The sequence below is a fragment of the Hyperolius riggenbachi genome, chromosome 1 (genome assembly GCF_040937935.1).
Source record: "Hyperolius riggenbachi isolate aHypRig1 chromosome 1, aHypRig1.pri, whole genome shotgun sequence".
Taxonomy (NCBI): Eukaryota; Metazoa; Chordata; class Amphibia; order Anura; family Hyperoliidae; genus Hyperolius; species Hyperolius riggenbachi.
The window spans coordinates 398,696,094-398,720,967 of NC_090646.1; the positions used below are offsets into that span (position 1 = coordinate 398,696,094).

General features: G+C 44.3%; 1 protein-coding gene across 6 annotated transcripts in view; it reads left to right on the forward strand.

The window, feature by feature from the left end:
- Nucleotides 1–24,874, forward strand: part of FREM1 (FRAS1 related extracellular matrix 1) — a 225,559-nt gene that overhangs the window by 86,507 nt on the left and 114,178 nt on the right. For all 6 annotated transcript variants that reach the window (XM_068234783.1, XM_068234796.1, XM_068234805.1 and 3 more), the window contains 2 exons: nt 953–1,084; nt 4,369–4,713. In XM_068234783.1, coding sequence (XP_068090884.1) covers nt 953–1,084; nt 4,369–4,713 — 477 coding nt within the window. The remainder of the gene's footprint in view (nt 1–952; nt 1,085–4,368; nt 4,714–24,874) is intronic.

Below are 24,874 nucleotides of genomic sequence, written 5' to 3' on the forward strand. Positions count from 1 at the left end.
AAAATATGTTTTTTATAACATTGCATCACTCTCTAATATTTGCAGTTTACACACTACTCAGCATTCTAAATGATTTTACAGAGCAGCCCAGTGAACTTTTGAACTGTCCTCTGTGGAGAAAAGGAAGATACAATGACTGACAGTTGAGATAACAAGCTTCTGAAAACAGAGCTCTCTGCGACTTTGAAAGTCGTAGAGATCAGTGGCTCTTTTGCATAGATAACAACTGAAGTTTCTTAACTCTTCCTGTACTGGAAACAATATTAGACCCATGTCTCTGCTCCTAATGTTTTATTTCTTAGCTGTACTACACATACAAATCATTATATCAGAAGTTTATTTTCACTTCAGATTCCCTTTAAAGGGAAGGTTCTCTCTGAAAAAAATAAAAATCCAAATCCACTTACCTGGGGCTTCCTCCAGCCCGTGGCAGGCAGGAGGTGCCCTCGACGCCGCTCCGCAGGCTCCCGGTCTTCTCCGGTGGCGCACCCGACCTGGCCGGGCCGGCTGCCAGGTTGTCCACTTCTGCGCTCCAATGTGCGTCTCATTGGTGCGCGCTGACGTCATCGGACGTCCTCCGGGCTCTACTGCGCAGGCGCAGAACTAATGAGCCTGCACAGTACAGCCCGGAGGACGGCCGATGACGTCAGCACGCACCAGTGAGACGCACATTGGAGCGCAGAAGAACCCGACCTGGCAGCCGGCCCGGCCAGGTCGGTTGCGCCACCGGAGGAGACCGGGAGCCTGCGGAGCGGTGTCGAGGGCACCTCCTGCCTGCCACGGTCTGAGGTAAGTGAAATTTTTTTTCAGAGAGTCCGTGAACCTTCCCTTTAAGGTGAGAAAACATTTGGTTATATGACAATATTCCATACAAAATCTGTTTGTATGGTGTTTTAAAGAGCACTATTCTTGTATAATTATACATAATGTTTTGTTCCTTTTCTTTGTTTAGGACTAGATCTTTTAGAAGGTCAGTCTCGACCAATTACTTGGGAACAGTTTCAAGTGGTAGATAATGATAACATCAATTCTGTGCGTCTGATCATTGTAGATGGACTACAGCATGGACGCATAACTGTAAGAGGTAACGCTTGGCATTTGACATTTGCAACTATAATTGTAAAATTCCAATAGATTGTTAACAAGAACACATAATTTTACTAACTTGAATGGCAGCAATCAAAGAGTTGTTCACAGCAAATAGTTTCTAAAATGATATTAAAATAACATTTAGGAACACATTATTTCGATGCTGTAAAACTGATATGGAAAATTTTATTTTTATAGTGAAAAAGTTCTTGCCCTTTTTCTTATTTCCTCCATTTCTTCTTATTCACAAAATGTAATTGTTTCTGATCTCTAAATATATTTAATATAAAACAATAGACAACTTTAGGAAACATAGTACATGATTTTTGAATGCTTCTTTGATCTACACGAGGAAAAAGTTCACCAACACCCATATCATTTGTGTGAAAAATACTAATTGCCCCCTTAGACACTCAGACCACCATCTCTGGTACCACCATCTCTGATAAAAAATCAAATAAAGAAAGCAAATGGGGTATTTATCTAGTTGTATATGCAGACCTCCTGAGTGACACCCCATCCCCACCCCTTGTGAGTACATCCATGAGTGGCGTCCAGTAATGCACAGCATGCCTTGTGTTATACCAAATGATTCTTCTGTACCGCACTGCTAATGTGCTGATGTGAACGTACAATTACCATATAACCACATTGTTATGGGATCATATTTTCCAACGCAACATGTAAGTGTTAAGGTAGCCATACACTGGTCGATTTGCCATCAGATTCGACCAACAGATAGATCCCTCTCTGACCGAATCTGATCAGAGAGGGATCGTATGGCTGCCTTTCCTGCAAACAGATTGTGAATCGATTTCAGCATGAAACCGATCACAATCTGTGGAGCTGCCGCTGGCGCCGCCCCCCCCCCCACCGCATACATTACCTGATCCGGCCGGCACGCATCCCCTAATCTCCTCAAGCTTCACTTCCTGTCTGGGGAAAGTTTAAACAGTAGAGGGCGCTCTACTGTTTAAACTTCCAGCCGGGACAGGAAGTTCAATGAAGCTGGAGGAGCACAGTGCGGAGAAGTGACCGCGGAGACCAGGGGACTCGCGCTGGCCAGAGCAGGTAATGTATTGCCGCTAGCGTCGGTCATCGGGTATTCGAACGCCGCCATCGACGCACTACCGACCCGGAAATCGCGGTAAACGATCGATTTCGGACGGAAAGCGATCGTTCTGTCAGCGTGTGCGCGACGATTTCACAGCCGATTCGATCACAGTGATCGAATCGGCTGTATATCGGCGGGAAAATCGGTAACTGTATGGGCCCCCTAAGAGTAGCCTAAAATCAGGGCAAGAAAGTTGAGAACATTTACATTGTCTGAAAAGTATTCACTTTAATTTGCATGATGGAATGAGCTTCAAACAAAGCTGAAGTTTGCCATAAAGTAGCAGCAAATGCACCTCCGTCTATCTTAATGCACACCTGCTGTTGCACTTTTTCTTTGACTAGGCCCTACTGCAAAGTGTTTCTCGTCTAAAATGTCATCCATTTGATTCTACTAAGTCTTCCATTATCTGCTAAATCCCACGCAGAGAATACAGCACTCATGCTGTCTTTAGAGTTGAAGCACAGGACTGCAATGTGTTTTAAGCCCCTTGATCACCGGAGAGGTTAGAAGTTACTCTGTTTAATTCTGCTAAACCCCTAAATAGCTGACTTGTAAATCCACCTAGATGTCAGATTGAAGTTGATAGCCTATAATCCTCTTACTATTAAATATTCAGAATAAATTGAATTTCCACAGCCCCAGAACAAACCGTTCAACTGAAAAATTGAGAGATTAGGGAAAATCTTGTCATTTATGTGGTGCAGCTTTTACACAAATACGTTACATAAATTGGTATGGAAGGCTGACAAATGGCAGTGAGCATTAACAAATCTGGAGGCAGCGATGTGTGAGCTTCTATTAGTCAGCAGCCTGTGTGCACACAGCTCCTATGATGTGGCTTCCACCAAGTTTACAACAAAATATTTAAAGCACAACTAAAGTTAGGAGACAGACAAAAGAAATCAAGCTAAAAGATATCTCGATGGGGTAACAGATTTGCATGTCTTTCCCCAATCATCTGCTGAATTTACATATAATAATGACTAAAGTGCTACAGAATATGACCATCCAGCATATTGAATACAGATGAATGTCTGCAATGCTATTCTAGCAGATATCTGTCTGAGTGAGCAAACATTGCTCCAACCTCATAGAATCTTTACAGTGCAAGTAATCTACCTCAAGTTACTGTTAGCTCGCTTCACAAAGACCGTAATAATAGCTCCTCCCACTGCTATGACATTGCAAAAAACATATTTTACTGCAAGTCAAATGTTATCAATATTTACATAGTATATGTTTTTTGCAGTGCCATTTTGCTGAGAAACTTAAAGAAGCACTGCAGTGGCATATAGTAGAATGCAGTTAATGAATCCAAAAACCCACCTTTAAGGTGGCCACTAACGATCTAGCAAAAAATCGATCAAGTGATCAGATAATTCTGATTGGAAGTGAAATATCGTAATACATGGTTTACTACACCATCAACGAACCAATCTTTGTTTCCTATCTATCACAACCAACAAGAAAATCCATATTTTGGTTAGATGAAAATGCAATTATAATTGTTTGTATTTGATTGTGCCCATCAACGGAGATTATTTACAACCAATCCAATCACATCCAATTATCTGATTGCTCTAACGATTTTTCGCATGAAATTGTACTGTTAGTGGCCACCTTTACAGTAATTTTCCTGATTTCAGCATCATAAACTTGTCCTATATCTTATATTGCTGTATATTGGTATGTAATCCCACCCTCCCAGGGATGCTTAGTTTAGGCTGATTAGATACGTGGATTATCTGAAGGTTGACATATTTACCAGTATTTCCCTTTAACCAATATAAAGTGCTGTCTTGCTGATTCTCAGCTTAGAATACTTTTAGCCATAGACCGTGAACAAGGAGGGGTTTTTGACTGAAGCCTGACTAGATTAGCTGCCTGCTTCTTTCATGTGTGCGATTCAGACACTACTGCACCCAAAGAGATCAGCAGGACTGGAAGACAACTGGTGTTGTTTAAATGGAAAATAAATATGGCAGCCACCATATCTCTCTCACTTCAGTTTCCTTTAAGGCAATTAAAAAAAGAAAAGGGAATTTCCAGAGGAGCGGATAGAGTAAGATTAGTTATGAGTATCACATACACAATAACATGGATGGAAAAACTTAGATTTTGTACATTGTTTTTTTAAAATAAAAACATATTTTCTTTTTCAGGTGGCAAAGGATTTATGTTCACAGTGACAGATATTAAGGCTGGTGTGGTCTGCTATCATCATGATGACAGTGACACAACAAAAGATTTTGTTGTTTTTCGAATATTTGATGGACGCCACAGTATCCGACACAAATTCCCAATTAACATTCTCCCTAAAGATGACAGCCCTCCTTTCCTTATTACAAACACTGTCATTGAATTATTGGAGGGTGAAACCATCCTCATACAAGGTTCAATGCTCTGTGCTTCAGATATGGACTCCAGTGATGATTACATACGCTTCAATGTCACTAAACAACCAGAGGCAGGGAGTATCATGAAGAAACCAGGACAAAATGCCCTAGGTAAAACTTGTATTATTGCGTAACTATTTAGTGTCTATTTTGTTGGTGTACGAAATTCAAAATATAATAAGTGCATGTAGACTTAAAGAGGAACTGTTGTAAAAATCTTAAAATTTAAAACACATACAAATAAGTACGTTTCTACCAGAGTAAAATAAGCCATAAATGACTTTTCTCCTATGTTGCTGTCATTTACAGTAAGTATTAGAAATCTGACATTACCGACTTTGGGCTAGTCCATCTCTCCATAGGGGATTCTCAGCAGGGCCTTTATTCTTTATAAAGCCATTCCCTGAAAAAACTTTATACAAAGATGCTGTCCAGCCTCCCTGCTCACTGCACATTATTTTGGCAGTTGGACGGAGCACCTGCTATTCACTAAGTGCTTTTAAAAATAAAGAAAACCTTGTGTAAGGCTTGGTGGTGTATTCTCCACAGTCAGCATGCAACGCATGAGCTGGCGTGGAGGAGGTACACACACTAGCACAAGGAAACAGGCTATCCCTAGTATAGTGGAGGGGAGGACTGACTCCAATAGGAGATTGTGGCGCACAGAGCCGGTGCAGATCTGACAGCCACAAACAATGCTTTCGTTCGAAATAACGTCTCAGCGCAAAGTAGCGCTGAGCGCATAAACCAGAACTGAGGAGATCTGGACAGGTAGACAGAATGAACGCTTGCTAGCTAGCGGCTACTTAGCGACAGCAAGCGTCCAAAACCAGACAGACTGGAATGAGGCAGCCAATGCGATGCGGCGATGGCGTGCCTCACAAAGACAGGACAGGATAGTCAGAAAATAGCAGGATTGAGATAGAAGAACGTAACACAGATAAATATACAATAAGTATGTTTTCCTAGCGTATTACAATTACAGCTATCAATGAAACTATTTGTTACGTCTGACTAACATATGTATATATCGGCAATGAACCGATATATGACATAAGCAGGAACGCTGACTAGGAATGGAGTAACACAGGGAACAGGACTCAGAAGGATTCGCTATCTCTTCGCAGAGATGAACGCAATCCACAAACGGTAACAGAACAGGATTCAGAAGGATTCGTTATCTCTTCGCAGAGATGAACGCAATCCACAAACAGTAACAAAACAGGATTCAGAAGGATTCGTTATCTCTTCGCAGAGATGAACGCAATCCACAAACAGGACCAGGAACAGGATAACTAGCTCAGCACGGGTGTTCACGGTACGCGCAAACGACCAAAACGTGCTGGAAAACTGACTAACTGAACACAGGAAATAAACAGTTCGTGTACGTATATATCAGCAACACTGATATATCAACGTAACACAAATACAAGGAAAATAATAAACGTGCTGGTATGCATATATATTGGCAATGAACCAATATATGATGCAAAGACCAGCAAAGTATCTTTAACAAGAAACACGATCGGGGGCTAAAGCGACAGCAAGACAGGCTTAGGCTGAAGCTATGAAAACCCAAGGAAACCCTGCAGGAAGCAGATCTTTATACTGAGGTCATCCAATGGGAGCAGACATGCAGATTCCCACACAGGTGAATGATAATCAGTCACAAGCTGACAGCAGGGAAAGACAGACAAGGCTATGCAGCTTGCATGGAAAGACATCAGAACTGCCTGAGCTGCAGCACTACTTCCAGCAATAGCTGCTGCAGCAGCGATCATTACAGTACCCCCGCCTTTAAAAGTGGATTCCAGACGCTTTTCAAAACTGAAATTTCCAACAAAACAGTCTGACTGATAATCCATGATGACCGGGACAGCCCGGCAAGACCGAATTCCAGAATCAGACCCCACAAGACTGGACCCATCAGAATCAGAACCTACAGAACCATGCCCATCAGTACTACAAGCCCCAGTGTGACACCCATCAGAACCATGATTTCCAGAAGAAAGCCCTCCGAAACTCCCTGAGCGATACCCACCGCCTTCCAGGAACCGTTCAGAAACGACAAAGCCTTTGCAATGCCCACCGGTACTGTCTTTACCAACACAAAACCCACTGTAGAACCAGTCCAAGGCACCAGGACAAGTTTTCTCAGAGACCTCCCAGAACACCTTGAAGCTCCAAAGAGATCTCCATAGGTCAGAATGCCCCTTAGGCTCACATGGAGAACCATCAAGAACCCCTATGGAACCTAGGGCAATTCCCGAGTCAGGGCCACAAGGACAAACATCAATATCAGGGCTTTCAGGGACCAGAACCATCTCTGGGCATGCAGGCAGACTGGCAATATCAGAACGTGTTCCCACTAAGGAAGCATCAGAGCACGCTAACACCTTAGACACACTTGGGCATTCTGGCACACAAAGAACATCTGGGCACACCGGCACAAGAGAAACCTCTGGGCATGTCGAGGAACTGTGAGCCTCAGGGTCAGCCAAGACAGGACCAAAACCAGGACTGGCCAAAAAAAAATCATCATGACTAAACTTCGCAACTACTGGACTTTTACACGAGAATGCTGGATCAGACTTAGATGTCGCTGATTCCAGCAAAGTCAGTAACAAATCAGATTCAGGGGCACTAACAAGACAGGACAAATCTTCTGATGTATGCACTGAACCAGACAGGGACTCCACAACTACCTCTGGACTGGACAGAGACTCATTTAATACACTGGATTGGAGCTCATGAGGCGCTGCAGAACAAGTCAGTATTGCAGCAGCCCCCACTGGACTAGGCAAAACTGAGGAATTCCCTGGACAGGAAGGGAACTCTGGAACCTCTGCCACAGCGGCCAGAGAACCAGAATCTTTCAGGATACAGGGCTGGGTTTCAGGAACACTCATCAGACCGGACTGAAATTCTGAGATTTCTATTATTTTGACCAGAGAATCAGAATTATCCATGTTACAGGGCAAGACTTCTGAAACATTCAGAGGACAGGGCTGGAGTTCCTCGGCTGTTACAACACTGGAGAGGGACTCAACAACATTGGTTAAATCAGACTGTGTACAGGACAAGGTATCTGACACACTTGCTGACGAGGACAATATTTCAATGGCTTCTGCTTTGCTGGGCAGAAATTCATCAAGTTTTATTAGAGCAGACTGTAATTCCAAAACAGCTGCTAGACAAGTGAATATTACTGCAACACCAACTGAGGTAAGCAGTGCTTCAGCCTCCTCTGCTAGAGGGTTTAAAGTATCCAAAGTACTGGGTGAAGCATAAGACTCTGCGACCACAGCTTCACTGGACAGGATCACTGAACAGTCCATATTGCAGGGCAAAACCATGGAAGCACCTGCTGGACAGCATAATGATTCTGTGACCTGAGTTTCATTGGAGAGATCTACTGCACAATTCATGGTACAGGGCAAATTTATTGGAAAATTTTCTGAACAAGGTAATAATTCTGCGATTTCAGGTTCACATAGCAGATGCTCTGAGCCATTCACGAAACTAGAGCGAGGTGTAGAAACAGGAAGATCAAGACACAATGTTTGCGCATCTGAATCACCATTCATTTGTAAAATTGGGAAATTCAGATGCTGGGGTTCTGAGTTTACTAGACAGGATTGCTGGGACTCGGAAACTGATGTAGTGCATCTATTGGCATCTGCTGGATCAGACAGGAGTTGAACTTTATTAACACAGGTAATTTCTGCAGAGGTGTTTGCAGAGACAGGCAAGATTTTTCTGGTGTCTGTTTCACTAAACAAAGAGTCATGAGTACTGGCTAGGCTGGACTCGGAGGTCAGCAGGACCTCTGGATTCTCTGCTGAGAAATTTGCGCAGGGCAAGGTTAAGAATGTATCAGTGGCTTCTGTTTTACTGGGAAGTAACACTGAGTTATCCATGGTACAGGGTGGAATTGCAGGAACTTCAATTTCACACAAAAAGAGCTCCGAATCACCTGCTGAATCAGCCAAAGGTGCTGAAGCAGGCGGGTCAGAACGCCAAATTTGCGAATTCGGAGTCACAAAAAAATCATCCAAAATCAGTTCCCACACATCAATCAATGGAGCCACAAAGTCATACTCACACACACCAGTTTTTATTAGGTTATAGGCAGACTTAATGCATGCATTCAATACCAATTCACTTTTTGCACTGTAAAATTGACAAAATGAACTTGAATCATTCTTCCATTCATTGACCAGAGCTTCCATCTCTCCTTTCTCAAATGGAGGATTCCAAGCATACTTAACAGCGAAACATTAAAGGTGGCCATACACTGGTCGATTTGCCATCAGATTCGACCAACAGATAGATCCCTCTCTGATCGAATCTGATCAGAGAGGGATCGTATGGCTACCTTTACAGCAAACAGATTGTGAACCGATTTCAGCCTGAAACCGTTCACAATCTGTTGTGGTGGTGGTGCTGCTGCTGCCCCCGCCCAGCCCGCATACATTACCTGCTCCGCCGGCGCGACTGCAGTCTCCCGGTCACCGCTGCTCCGTCTGCGCTCTGGTCTCCAGGTCCGGCATGCCTCACTTCTTCTAGCCCGGCAGGAAGTTTAAACAGTAGAGGGCGCTCTACTGTTTAAACTTCCTGCCGGGCTAGAAGAAGTGAGGCATGCCGGACCTGGAGACCAGAGCGCAGACGGAGCAGCGGTGACCGGGAGACTGCAGTCGCGCCGGCGGAGCAGGTAATGTATGCGGGCTCTATTGCGTCGGTCGTCGGGCACTCGAACGCCGCTAGCGATGCGCTCTTTACCCGCGGGCGATCGACGGTTATTTTCCGCACGGCACGATCGACGGGATCGGACGAAATGGATCGAAATTCGGCGTGTAGCGTGAACGATTGGCAGCAGATTCGATCCCAGTGATCGAATCTGCTGTCGAAACGGGCGCAAATCGGGCCAGTGTATGGCCTGCTTTAGGCTGATCACAGTCTGCAGATATGATTGTGGCAGGCACATGTATAGGGTTAATTAGCAGGTGATTGGCAGATTCCTTATTCCTAAGAAGCTCCAATACCTGTAGCAAGTGTTTAACTGTAGTGTATGCAAACTTTCCTTGCTTTACAAATAAGTTGATTTGTTCAATACTCTGTAATATCTCCTCATAATCATACTCAGATAATTCTTTTAAACACAAATCTTTATTTTCCCTAGCCAGGGAGGAAAGTTCATTAGTAGTTTCATAAGTCCATTTAACTCCCCTGAAAGACAATTGCATTTCATTATCTGTTAATGGCAGAATCTCATTATAGGTCTCAGTCGCTAAGGATAACGATTCTGCAGATTGGACACGTTTCTTAGAACGTTTGCGTTTTGCCTTTGACCTTGCGGTTTTTGGTGATTTATTCAAAGCTGCAGGAAAATTATCAGTAACACTTTCTGCTTGCTGCTCATTCTTGCAAGCAATTGAAGGAGCAGCTGATTGGCCTGCTGCCAGGAGTTCATTAAGAGGAAAAGGCAATGGATCTATGCGCAACCAGTTATGGATCACAAACGCTAGAAATTCCAGCGGTCTATCTTTCAAATCGGAATGATTGAGAACATCAAATGCCCACTGGAATAATTCCCCTTTAAACAAAATATAACTTAGTTGGAGTGCCCAGGTTGAAACAGGAGTCGCTTGGAGATCAGGATTGGTCAGGAACCTGGCACATTCAGAGAAAAACTCATTTTCTGTTTCAGAGCTAAGTTCTTCAAATTTCTTAAAGGAACAGGAACCATAATTAACAGTGTCATACTTTCTGGGAATCCCCCCCACAATGGGGATTGGTAATGGGGTTTTCATAATGTAAGGCTTGGTGGTGTATTCTCCACAGTCAGCATGCAACGCATGAGCTGGCGTGGAGGAGGTACACACACTAGCACAAGGAAACAGGCTATCCCTAGTATAGTGGAGGGGAGGACTGACTCCAATAGGAGATTGTGGTGCACAGAGCCGGTGCAGATCTGACAGCCACAAACAATGCTTTCGTTCGAAATAACGTCTCAGCGCAAAGTAGCGCTGAGCGCATAAACCAGAACTGAGGAGATCTGGACAGGTAGACAGAATGAACGCTTGCTAGCTAGCGGCTACTTAGCGACAGCAAGCGTCCAAAACCAGACAGACTGGAATGAGGCAGCCAATGCGATGCGGCGATGGCGTGCCTCACAAAGACAGGACAGGATAGTCAGAAAATAGCAGGATTGAGATAGAAGAACGTAACACAGATAAATATACAATAAGTATGTTTTCCTAGCGTATTACAATTACAGCTATCAATGAAACTATTTGTTACGTCTGACTAACATATGTATATATCGGCAATGAACCGATATATGACATAAGCAGGAACGCTGACTAGGAATGGAGTAACACAGGGAACAGGACTCAGAAGGATTCGCTATCTCTTCGCAGAGATGAACGCAATCCACAAACGGTAACAGAACAGGATTCAGAAGGATTCGTTATCTCTTCGCAGAGATGAACGCAATCCACAAACAGTAACAAAACAGGATTCAGAAGGATTCGTTATCTCTTCGCAGAGATGAACGCAATCCACAAACAGGACCAGGAACAGGATAACTAGCTCAGCACGGGTGTTCACGGTACGCGCAAACGACCAAAACGTGCTGGAAAACTGACTAACTGAACACAGGAAATAAACAGTTCGTGTACGTATATATCAGCAACACTGATATATCAACGTAACACAAATACAAGGAAAATAATAAACGTGCTGGTATGCATATATATTGGCAATGAACCAATATATGATGCAAAGACCAGCAAAGTATCTTTAACAAGAAACACGATCGGGGGCTAAAGCGACAGCAAGACAGGCTTAGGCTGAAGCTATGAAAACCCAAGGAAACCCTGCAGGAAGCAGATCTTTATACTGAGGTCATCCAATGGGAGCAGACATGCAGATTCCCACACAGGTGAATGATAATCAGTCACAAGCTGACAGCAGGGAAAGACAGACAAGGCTATGCAGCTTGCATGGAAAGACATCAGAACTGCCTGAGCTGCAGCACTACTTCCAGCAATAGCTGCTGCAGCAGCGATCATTACAGTACCCCCGCCTTTAAAAGTGGATTCCAGACGCTTTTCAAAACTGAAATTTCCAACAAAACAGTCTGACTGATAATCCATGATGACCGGGACAGCCCGGCAAGACCGAATTCCAGAATCAGACCCCACAAGACTGGACCCATCAGAACCAGAACCTACAGAACCATGCCCATCAGTACTACAAGCCCCAGTGTGACACCCATCAGAACCATGATTTCCAGAAGAAAGCCCTCCGAAACTCCCTGAGCGATACCCACCGCCTTCCAGGAACCGTTCAGAAACGACAAAGCCTTTGCAATGCCCACCGGTACTGTCTTTACCAACACAAAACCCACTGTAGAACCAGTCCAAGGCACCAGGACAAGTTTTCTCAGAGACCTCCCAGAACACCTTGAAGCTCCAAAGAGATCTCCATAGGTCAGAATGCCCCTTAGGCTCACATGGAGAACCATCAAGAACCCCTATGGAACCTAGGGCAATTCCCGAGTCAGGGCCACAAGGACAAACATCAATATCAGGGCTTTCAGGGACCAGAACCATCTCTGGGCATGCAGGCAGACTGGCAATATCAGAACGTGTTCCCACTAAGGAAGCATCAGAGCACGCTAACACCTTAGACACACTTGGGCATTCTGGCACACAAAGAACATCTGGGCACACCGGCACAAGAGAAACCTCTGGGCATGTCGAGGAACTGTGAGCCTCAGGGTCAGCCAAGACAGGACCAAAACCAGGACTGGCCAAAAAAAAATCATCATGACTAAACTTCGCAACTACTGGACTTTTACACGAGAATGCTGGATCAGACTTAGATGTCGCTGATTCCAGCAAAGTCAGTAACAAATCAGATTCAGGGGCACTAACAAGACAGGACAAATCTTCTGATGTATGCACTGAACCAGACAGGGACTCCACAACTACCTCTGGACTGGACAGAGACTCATTTAATACACTGGATTGGAGCTCATGAGGCGCTGCAGAACAAGTCAGTATTGCAGCAGCCCCCACTGGACTAGGCAAAACTGAGGAATTCCCTGGACAGGAAGGGAACTCTGGAACCTCTGCCACAGCGGCCAGAGAACCAGAATCTTTCAGGATACAGGGCTGGGTTTCAGGAACACTCATCAGACCGGACTGAAATTCTGAGATTTCTATTATTTTGACCAGAGAATCAGAATTATCCATGTTACAGGGCAAGACTTCTGAAACATTCAGAGGACAGGGCTGGAGTTCCTCGGCTGTTACAACACTGGAGAGGGACTCAACAACATTGGTTAAATCAGACTGTGTACAGGACAAGGTATCTGACACACTTGCTGACGAGGACAATATTTCAATGGCTTCTGCTTTGCTGGGCAGAAATTCATCAAGTTTTATTAGAGCAGACTGTAATTCCAAAACAGCTGCTAGACAAGTGAATATTACTGCAACACCAACTGAGGTAAGCAGTGCTTCAGCCTCCTCTGCTAGAGGGTTTAAAGTATCCAAAGTACTGGGTGAAGCATAAGACTCTGCGACCACAGCTTCACTGGACAGGATCACTGAACAGTCCATATTGCAGGGCAAAACCATGGAAGCACCTGCTGGACAGCATAATGATTCTGTGACCTGAGTTTCATTGGAGAGATCTACTGCACAATTCATGGTACAGGGCAAATTTATTGGAAAATTTTCTGAACAAGGTAATAATTCTGCGATTTCAGGTTCACATAGCAGATGCTCTGAGCCATTCACGAAACTAGAGCGAGGTGTAGAAACAGGAAGATCAAGACACAATGTTTGCGCATCTGAATCACCATTCATTTGTAAAATTGGGAAATTCAGATGCTGGGGTTCTGAGTTTACTAGACAGGATTGCTGGGACTCGGAAACTGATGTAGTGCATCTATTGGCATCTGCTGGATCAGACAGGAGTTGAACTTTATTAACACAGGTAATTTCTGCAGAGGTGTTTGCAGAGACAGGCAAGATTTTTCTGGTGTCTGTTTCACTAAACAAAGAGTCATGAGTACTGGCTAGGCTGGACTCGGAGGTCAGCAGGACCTCTGGATTCTCTGCTGAGAAATTTGCGCAGGGCAAGGTTAAGAATGTATCAGTGGCTTCTGTTTTACTGGGAAGTAACACTGAGTTATCCATGGTACAGGGTGGAATTGCAGGAACTTCAATTTCACACAAAAAGAGCTCCGAATCACCTGCTGAATCAGCCAAAGGTGCTGAAGCAGGCGGGTCAGAACGCCAAATTTGCGAATTCGGAGTCACAAAAAAATCATCCAAAATCAGTTCCCACACATCAATCAATGGAGCCACAAAGTCATACTCACACACACCAGTTTTTATTAGGTTATAGGCAGACTTAATGCATGCATTCAATACCAATTCACTTTTTGCACTGTAAAATTGACAAAATGAACTTGAATCATTCTTCCATTCATTGACCAGAGCTTCCATCTCTCCTTTCTCAAATGGAGGATTCCAAGCATACTTAACAGCGAAACATTAAAGGTGGCCATACACTGGTCGATTTGCCATCAGATTCGACCAACAGATAGATCCCTCTCTGATCGAATCTGATCAGAGAGGGATCGTATGGCTACCTTTACAGCAAACAGATTGTGAACCGATTTCAGCCTGAAACCGTTCACAATCTGTTGTGGTGGTGGTGCTGCTGCTGCCCCCGCCCAGCCCGCATACATTACCTGCTCCGCCGGCGCGACTGCAGTCTCCCGGTCACCGCTGCTCCGTCTGCGCTCTGGTCTCCAGGTCCGGCATGCCTCACTTCTTCTAGCCCGGCAGGAAGTTTAAACAGTAGAGGGCGCTCTACTGTTTAAACTTCCTGCCGGGCTAGAAGAAGTGAGGCATGCCGGACCTGGAGACCAGAGCGCAGACGGAGCAGCGGTGACCGGGAGACTGCAGTCGCGCCGGCGGAGCAGGTAATGTATGCGGGCTCTATTGCGTCGGTCGTCGGGCACTCGAACGCCGCTAGCGATGCGCTCTTTACCCGCGGGCGATCGACGGTTATTTTCCGCACGGCACGATCGACGGGATCGGACGAAATGGATCGAAATTCGGCGTGTAGCGTGAACGATTGGCAGCAGATTCGATCCCAGTGATCGAATCTGCTGTCGAAACGGGCGCAAATCGGGCCAGTGTATGGCCTGCTTTAGGCTGATCACAGTCTGCAGATATGATTGTGGCAGGCACATGTATAGGGTTAATTAGCAGGTGATTGGCAGATTCCTTATTCCTAAGAAGCTCCAATACCTGTAGCAAGTGTTTAACTGTAGTGTATGCAAACTTTCCTTGCTTTACAAATAAGTTGATTTGTTCAATACTCTGTAATATCTCCTCATAATCATACTCAGATAATTCTTTTAAACACAAATCTTTATTTTCCCTAGCCAGGGAGGAAAGTTCATTAGTAGTTTCATAAGTCCATTTAACTCCCCTGAAAGACAATTGCATTTCATTATCTGTTAATGGCAGAATCTCATTATAGGTCTCAGTCGCTAAGGATAACGATTCTGCAGATTGGACACGTTTCTTAGAACGTTTGCGTTTTGCCTTTGACCTTGCGGTTTTTGGTGATTTATTCAAAGCTGCAGGAAAATTATCAGTAACACTTTCTGCTTGCTGCTCATTCTTGCAAGCAATTGAAGGAGCAGCTGATTGGCCTGCTGCCAGGAGTTCATTAAGAGGAAAAGGCAATGGATCTATGCGCAACCAGTTATGGATCACAAACGCTAGAAATTCCAGCGGTCTATCTTTCAAATCGGAATGATTGAGAACATCAAATGCCCACTGGAATAATTCCCCTTTAAACAAAATATAACTTAGTTGGAGTGCCCAGGTTGAAACAGGAGTCGCTTGGAGATCAGGATTGGTCAGGAACCTGGCACATTCAGAGAAAAACTCATTTTCTGTTTCAGAGCTAAGTTCTTCAAATTTCTTAAAGGAACAGGAACCATAATTAACAGTGTCATACTTTCTGGGAATCCCCCCCACAATGGGGATTGGTAATGGGGTTTTCATAATGTAAGGCTTGGTGGTGTATTCTCCACAGTCAGCATGCAACGCATGAGCTGGCGTGGAGGAGGTACACACACTAGCACAAGGAAACAGGCTATCCCTAGTATAGTGGAGGGGAGGACTGACTCCAATAGGAGATTGTGGCGCACAGAGCCGGTGCAGATCTGACAGCCACAAACAATGCTTTCGTTCGAAATAACGTCTCAGCGCAAAGTAGCGCTGAGCGCATAAACCAGAACTGAGGAGATCTGGACAGGTAGACAGAATGAACGCTTGCTAGCTAGCGGCTACTTAGCGACAGCAAGCGTCCAAAACCAGACAGACTGGAATGAGGCAGCCAATGCGATGCGGCGATGGCGTGCCTCACAAAGACAGGACAGGATAGTCAGAAAATAGCAGGATTGAGATAGAAGAACGTAACACAGATAAATATACAATAAGTATGTTTTCCTAGCGTATTACAATTACAGCTATCAATGAAACTATTTGTTACGTCTGACTAACATATGTATATATCGGCAATGAACCGATATATGACATAAGCAGGAACGCTGACTAGGAATGGAGTAACACAGGGAACAGGACTCAGAAGGATTCGCTATCTCTTCGCAGAGATGAACGCAATCCACAAACGGTAACAGAACAGGATTCAGAAGGATTCGTTATCTCTTCGCAGAGATGAACGCAATCCACAAACAGTAACAAAACAGGATTCAGAAGGATTCGTTATCTCTTCGCAGAGATGAACGCAATCCACAAACAGGACCAGGAACAGGATAACTAGCTCAGCACGGGTGTTCACGGTACGCGCAAACGACCAAAACGTGCTGGAAAACTGACTAACTGAACACAGGAAATAAACAGTTCGTGTACGTATATATCAGCAACACTGATATATCAACGTAACACAAATACAAGGAAAATAATAAACGTGCTGGTATGCATATATATTGGCAATGAACCAATATATGATGCAAAGACCAGCAAAGTATCTTTAACAAGAAACACGATCGGGGGCTAAAGCGACAGCAAGACAGGCTTAGGCTGAAGCTATGAAAACCCAAGGAAACCCTGCAGGAAGCAGATCTTTATACTGAGGTCATCCAATGGGAGCAGACATGCAGATTCCCACACAGGTGAATGATAATCAGTCACAAGCTGACAGCAGGGAAAGACAGACAAGGCTATGCAGCTTGCATGGAAAGACATCAGAACTGCCTGAGCTGCAGCACTACTTCCAGCAATAGCTGCTGCAGCAGCGATCATTACAGTACCCCCGCCTTTAAAAGTGGATTCCAGACGCTTTTCAAAACTGAAATTTCCAACAAAACAGTCTGACTGATAATCCATGATGACCGGGACAGCCCGGCAAGACCGAATTCCAGAATCAGACCCCACAAGACTGGACCCATCAGAACCAGAACCTACAGAACCATGCCCATCAGTACTACAAGCCCCAGTGTGACACCCATCAGAACCATGATTTCCAGAAGAAAGCCCTCCGAAACTCCCTGAGCGATACCCACCGCCTTCCAGGAACCGTTCAGAAACGACAAAGCCTTTGCAATGCCCACCGGTACTGTCTTTACCAACACAAAACCCACTGTAGAACCAGTCCAAGGCACCAGGACAAGTTTTCTCAGAGACCTCCCAGAACACCTTGAAGCTCCAAAGAGATCTCCATAGGTCAGAATGCCCCTTAGGCTCACATGGAGAACCATCAAGAACCCCTATGGAACCTAGGGCAATTCCCGAGTCAGGGCCACAAGGACAAACATCAATATCAGGGCTTTCAGGGACCAGAACCATCTCTGGGCATGCAGGCAGACTGGCAATATCAGAACGTGTTCCCACTAAGGAAGCATCAGAGCACGCTAACACCTTAGACACACTTGGGCATTCTGGCACACAAAGAACATCTGGGCACACCGGCACAAGAGAAACCTCTGGGCATGTCGAGGAACTGTGAGCCTCAGGGTCAGCCAAGACAGGACCAAAACCAGGACTGGCCAAAAAAAAATCATCATGACTAAACTTCGCAACTACTGGACTTTTACACGAGAATGCTGGATCAGACTTAGATGTCGCTGATTCCAGCAAAGTCAGTAACAAATCAGATTCAGGGGCACTAACAAGACAGGACAAATCTTCTGATGTATGCACTGAACCAGACAGGGACTCCACAACTACCTCTGGACTGGACAGAGACTCATTTAATACACTGGATTGGAGCTCATGAGGCGCTGCAGAACAAGTCAGTATTGCAGCAGCCCCCACTGGACTAGGCAAAACTGAGGAATTCCCTGGACAGGAAGGGAACTCTGGAACCTCTGCCACAGCGGCCAGAGAACCAGAATCTTTCAGGATACAGGGCTGGGTTTCAGGAACACTCATCAGACCGGACTGAAATTCTGAGATTTCTATTATTTTGACCAGAGAATCAGAATTATCCATGTTACAGGGCAAGACTTCTGAAACATTCAGAGGACAGGGCTGGAGTTCCTCGGCTGTTACAACACTGGAGAGGGACTCAACAACATTGGTTAAATCAGACTGTGTACAGGACAAGGTATCTGACACACTTGCTGACGAGGACAATATTTCAATGGCTTCTGCTTTGCTGGGCAGAAATTCATCAAGTTTTATTAGAGCAGACTGTAATTCCAAAACAGCTGCTAGACAAGTGAATATTACTGCAACACCAACTGAGGTAAGCAGTGCTTCAGCCTCCTCTGCTAGAGGGTTTAAAGTATCCAAAGTACTGGGTGAAGCATAAGACTCTGCGACCACAGCTTCACTGGACAGGATCACTGAACAGTCCATATTGCAGGGCAAAACCATGGAAGCACCTGCTGGACAGCATAATGATTCTGTGACCTGAGTTTCATTGGAGAGATCTACTGCACAATTCATGGTACAGGGCAAATTTATTGGAAAATTTTCTGAACAAGGTAATAATTCTGCGATTTCAGGTTCACATAGCAGATGCTCTGAGCCATTCACGAAACTAGAGCGAGGTGTAGAAACAGGAAGATCAAGACACAATGTTTGCGCATCTGAATCACCATTCATTTGTAAAATTGGGAAATTCAGATGCTGGGGTTCTGAGTTTACTAGACAGGATTGCTGGGACTCGGAAACTGATGTAGTGCATCTATTGGCATCTGCTGGATCAGACAGGAGTTGAACTTTATTAACACAGGTAATTTCTGCAGAGGTGTTTGCAGAGACAGGCAAGATTTTTCTGGTGTCTGTTTCACTAAACAAAGAGTCATGAGTACTGGCTAGGCTGGACTCGGAGGTCAGCAGGACCTCTGGATTCTCTGCTGAGAAATTTGCGCAGGGCAAGGTTAAGAATGTATCAGTGGCTTCTGTTTTACTGGGAAGTAACACTGAGTTATCCATGGTACAGGGTGGAATTGCAGGAACTTCAATTTCACACAAAAAGAGCTCCGAATCACCTGCTGAATCAGCCAAAGGTGCTGAAGCAGGCGGGTCAGAACGCCAAATTTGCGAATTCGGAGTCACAAAAAAATCATCCAAAATCAGTTCCCACACATCAATCAATGGAGCCACAAAGTCATACTCACACACACCAGTTTTTATTAGGTTATAGGCAGACTTAATGCATGCATTCAATACCAATTCACTTTTTGCACTGTAAAATTGACAAAATGAACTTGAATCATTCTTCCATTCATTGACCAGAGCTTCCATCTCTCCTTTCTCAAATGGAGGATTCCAAGCATACTTAACAGCGAAACATTAAAGGTGGCCATACACTGGTCGATTTGCCATCAGATTCGACCAACAGATAGATCCCTCTCTGATCGAATCTGATCAGAGAGGGATCGTATGGCTACCTTTACAGCAAACAGATTGTGAACCGATTTCAGCCTGAAACCGTTCACAATCTGTTGTGGTGGTGGTGCTGCTGCTGCCCCCGCCCAGCCCGCATACATTACCTGCTCCGCCGGCGCGACTGCAGTCTCCCGGTCACCGCTGCTCCGTCTGCGCTCTGGTCTCCAGGTCCGGCATGCCTCACTTCTTCTAGCCCGGCAGGAAGTTTAAACAGTAGAGGGCGCTCTACTGTTTAAACTTCCTGCCGGGCTAGAAGAAGTGAGGCATGCCGGACCTGGAGACCAGAGCGCAGACGGAGCAGCGGTGACCGGGAGACTGCAGTCGCGCCGGCGGAGCAGGTAATGTATGCGGGCTCTATTGCGTCGGTCGTCGGGCACTCGAACGCCGCTAGCGATGCGCTCTTTACCCGCGGGCGATCGACGGTTATTTTCCGCACGGCACGATCGACGGGATCGGACGAAATGGATCGAAATTCGGCGTGTAGCGTGAACGATTGGCAGCAGATTCGATCCCAGTGATCGAATCTGCTGTCGAAACGGGCGCAAATCGGGCCAGTGTATGGCCTGCTTTAGGCTGATCACAGTCTGCAGATATGATTGTGGCAGGCACATGTATAGGGTTAATTAGCAGGTGATTGGCAGATTCCTTATTCCTAAGAAGCTCCAATACCTGTAGCAAGTGTTTAACTGTAGTGTATGCAAACTTTCCTTGCTTTACAAATAAGTTGATTTGTTCAATACTCTGTAATATCTCCTCATAATCATACTCAGATAATTCTTTTAAACACAAATCTTTATTTTCCCTAGCCAGGGAGGAAAGTTCATTAGTAGTTTCATAAGTCCATTTAACTCCCCTGAAAGACAATTGCATTTCATTATCTGTTAATGGCAGAATCTCATTATAGGTCTCAGTCGCTAAGGATAACGATTCTGCAGATTGGACACGTTTCTTAGAACGTTTGCGTTTTGCCTTTGACCTTGCGGTTTTTGGTGATTTATTCAAAGCTGCAGGAAAATTATCAGTAACACTTTCTGCTTGCTGCTCATTCTTGCAAGCAATTGAAGGAGCAGCTGATTGGCCTGCTGCCAGGAGTTCATTAAGAGGAAAAGGCAATGGATCTATGCGCAACCAGTTATGGATCACAAACGCTAGAAATTCCAGCGGTCTATCTTTCAAATCGGAATGATTGAGAACATCAAATGCCCACTGGAATAATTCCCCTTTAAACAAAATATAACTTAGTTGGAGTGCCCAGGTTGAAACAGGAGTCGCTTGGAGATCAGGATTGGTCAGGAACCTGGCACATTCAGAGAAAAACTCATTTTCTGTTTCAGAGCTAAGTTCTTCAAATTTCTTAAAGGAACAGGAACCATAATTAACAGTGTCATACTTTCTGGGAATCCCCCCCACAATGGGGATTGGTAATGGGGTTTTCATAATGTAAGGCTTGGTGGTGTATTCTCCACAGTCAGCATGCAACGCATGAGCTGGCGTGGAGGAGGTACACACACTAGCACAAGGAAACAGGCTATCCCTAGTATAGTGGAGGGGAGGACTGACTCCAATAGGAGATTGTGGCGCACAGAGCCGGTGCAGATCTGACAGCCACAAACAATGCTTTCGTTCGAAATAACGTCTCAGCGCAAAGTAGCGCTGAGCGCATAAACCAGAACTGAGGAGATCTGGACAGGTAGACAGAATGAACGCTTGCTAGCTAGCGGCTACTTAGCGACAGCAAGCGTCCAAAACCAGACAGACTGGAATGAGGCAGCCAATGCGATGCGGCGATGGCGTGCCTCACAAAGACAGGACAGGATAGTCAGAAAATAGCAGGATTGAGATAGAAGAACGTAACACAGATAAATATACAATAAGTATGTTTTCCTAGCGTATTACAATTACAGCTATCAATGAAACTATTTGTTACGTCTGACTAACATATGTATATATCGGCAATGAACCGATATATGACATAAGCAGGAACGCTGACTAGGAATGGAGTAACACAGGGAACAGGACTCAGAAGGATTCGCTATCTCTTCGCAGAGATGAACGCAATCCACAAACGGTAACAGAACAGGATTCAGAAGGATTCGTTATCTCTTCGCAGAGATGAACGCAATCCACAAACAGTAACAAAACAGGATTCAGAAGGATTCGTTATCTCTTCGCAGAGATGAACGCAATCCACAAACAGGACCAGGAACAGGATAACTAGCTCAGCACGGGTGTTCACGGTACGCGCAAACGACCAAAACGTGCTGGAAAACTGACTAACTGAACACAGGAAATAAACAGTTCGTGTACGTATATATCAGCAACACTGATATATCAACGTAACACAAATACAAGGAAAATAATAAACGTGCTGGTATGCATATATATTGGCAATGAACCAATATATGATGCAAAGACCAGCAAAGTATCTTTAACAAGAAACACGATCGGGGGCTAAAGCGACAGCAAGACAGGCTTAGGCTGAAGCTATGAAAACCCAAGGAAACCCTGCAGGAAGCAGATCTTTATACTGAGGTCATCCAATGGGAGCAGACATGCAGATTCCCACACAGGTGAATGATAATCAGTCACAAGCTGACAGCAGGGAAAGACAGACAAGGCTATGCAGCTTGCATGGAAAGACATCAGAACTGCCTGAGCTGCAGCACTACTTCCAGCAATAGCTGCTGCAGCAGCGATCATTACACCTTGAGAACCCCTCTATGAGAAGATGGGCCAGTCCAAAATCTGTCAGTAATGTCAGATTTCTACTACCTACTGTAAGTGACAGCAACATAGGAGAAAAGTAATTTATGGCTCATTTTACTCAAGAAGAAATGTAATTCTTATTTGTATGTGTTTTAAATTTAAAGATTTTCACGACAGTTCCTCTTTAATACACACAAATGTGCAGTTGAGCACAGTATAAATGTGAGAATAATAATACAGCCATATTCTAACAAAACATACAGCAACTACAAGAAACAATAGAAAAAAAACGTATGAGCTTATAATTTAAAACCCAGTTTGCAAAAATGTAAATATGAAGCAAAATTTTACCATTTCCAAACGACTTAAATATTTTATATAATTGCAAATACAACTTTTACTCTATACGCAACCTCCTACTGTTTAAAGGGACTCCGAGCAGCGCAGAAAATATGGAACGATGCATATCATTTTAAAGCTCTCTTTCTCCTCTTTCCAATGATATATAAACTGCCGCCCTACGCCTTTTAGTTTTCGCTATTTTCGCGATTGAAATGGAAATAGAGAAAACTAAAAGGCGTAGGGAGACGATTTAGGTGTCGCCAGAAAGAGGAGAAAGAGAGCTTTAAAATGATACCCATCTTTCCATAGTTACATTGTATTACACAGGACGACACTTTCCCCAGTGTCAGCAGCTCCATTCTGCTGAATGGAGCTGCTGACTTTAGGAAAAAGTCGCCCTGTGTAATACAATGTAACTATGGAAACATGGGTATCATTTTAAAGCTCTCTTTCTCTTCTTTCTGGCGACACCTAAATCGTCACCCTACGCCTTTTAGTTTTCTCTATTTTCGCGAATGAAATCGCGGCCGCGGCCATTTCAATCGCGAAAATAGCGAAAACTAAAAGGCGTAGGGCGGCGGTTTATATATCATTGGAAAGAGGAGCAAGAGAGCTTTAAAATGATATGCATCTTTCCATAGTTTCTGCACTGCTCGGAGTCCCTTTAATCATCTCTTCATACAGTATTTGTGCATCAACACTTTGCATGAGCTTCTCCCCTTGTCTAGAATATTTCTCTTATAATGCATTTTTACTCTCCAAGTTCTAAAACCTTTATGCCCACCCTTAAGACTTACCTACCGAAGCAAGTGTATAATTTAAACTAGAAATTTCACTTTGGCCATTGACTAAGATAAAAAAATCAAAAAGTACCAGGGCCTCTCTAACCCACACAAACCTTCTTCATGAATGCGGCATTAGGTGTCAAATATCATCGCCCCCATACAAGATGGCTACATTAGGTGGCTCTTTTGTCCTCCCCCACCCCGAAAGGATTAGGTTTTTCTATGGGACCCCAGGTCTAGCTGATGATCCCTCTCAGGGCTCCCCCTCATTGAGTGTGCTACCCAGAGTCCCTGCAGAGTACTTACAGCCAGGGGCGTAGCTACAATTCACTGGTCCCCATTGCAAATTTTGTGGTTGGGCCCCCCCATTTCTTTGGCCCCCATAACCGACCCCACCCCCTTCTTCCTCAGTATTGCACATACTGGAGGAAGCAGAGATCAGAACACACTGCAGCTAGTATGCTATCAGTGCAAGCATAAAGTATAAGCCTATAAGGCCCTTTTCCACTACCAGTGTTTGCGATGCTAAATCACAAATCGCTAGCGATTTTTAAATTGCTAGGGTTTGCTAAATAACATAGGAATTGTGATAGGTATTTTCCACTACCGTGATTCGATTTTTACAAAAGCGCAATCATGCTGCAGAGTGATTTTTACCGTGATTTTGCCATGCACTGCATGGCCTGGCCACGGCTTCATCATAAATATATATATTTATATATAAGTCCTCTCAGCTGCGGGCCCCCTGTGGCCTAGAGATTGGGCTGCGTTGCAAAGACGTGCAATTTTAGTTTACTGAAATAGGAATATATATTTTTATACCATTAAAGTACACAATAAAATAAGACTTGTGTATTGATTATTTAAGTTTATGGCAGTTTGAAAATATTAAATACCAAAGCTGAAATTTCCTATAAGTTGTCTTTTTATAAAATATCAATGTTAAGAGATAAAAACAAGAACAAAGAAATAAACAGATCAGAAAAAAAGTATATAGATAAAAATATCAACCCACCTGGGGGATGAAAGGTTAATAAGCCTGTAGGAAGGAGTGCATAACCTTTTTAAAGAAAAAAAAATATTGTAATGCAATAAAATATATTTATGTAATTATGTATAAGAATGTGGTAGGTGTTCTTTAAGATTTACCCTTTCTTGCCTGTTTTGCTTGAAATACTGAAGACAGAAGAAAACAAATTGCCCATAGGTCAGCCAGCTCGCATTTGTCTTGTTAAACTGCAAGCTGTGTTTTGGAAGAATTATAGTACTTAAAGTGTTACTTACGCTTAAAAAAGAAGTTTAAATGACCTGGGGCTTCTTCCTATCCCCAGTCATCCTGTGCCCACCATGTCCTTCCGCGACCCTCCAGCAAGCAGCGGCAACTCCCTGAAAGCTGGTCGGTCGTGGCCAGTCAGAGGCTACTACTATGCTTGACTTCAAGCCACACGTACCCTGATTGCACTTCCATTTCCG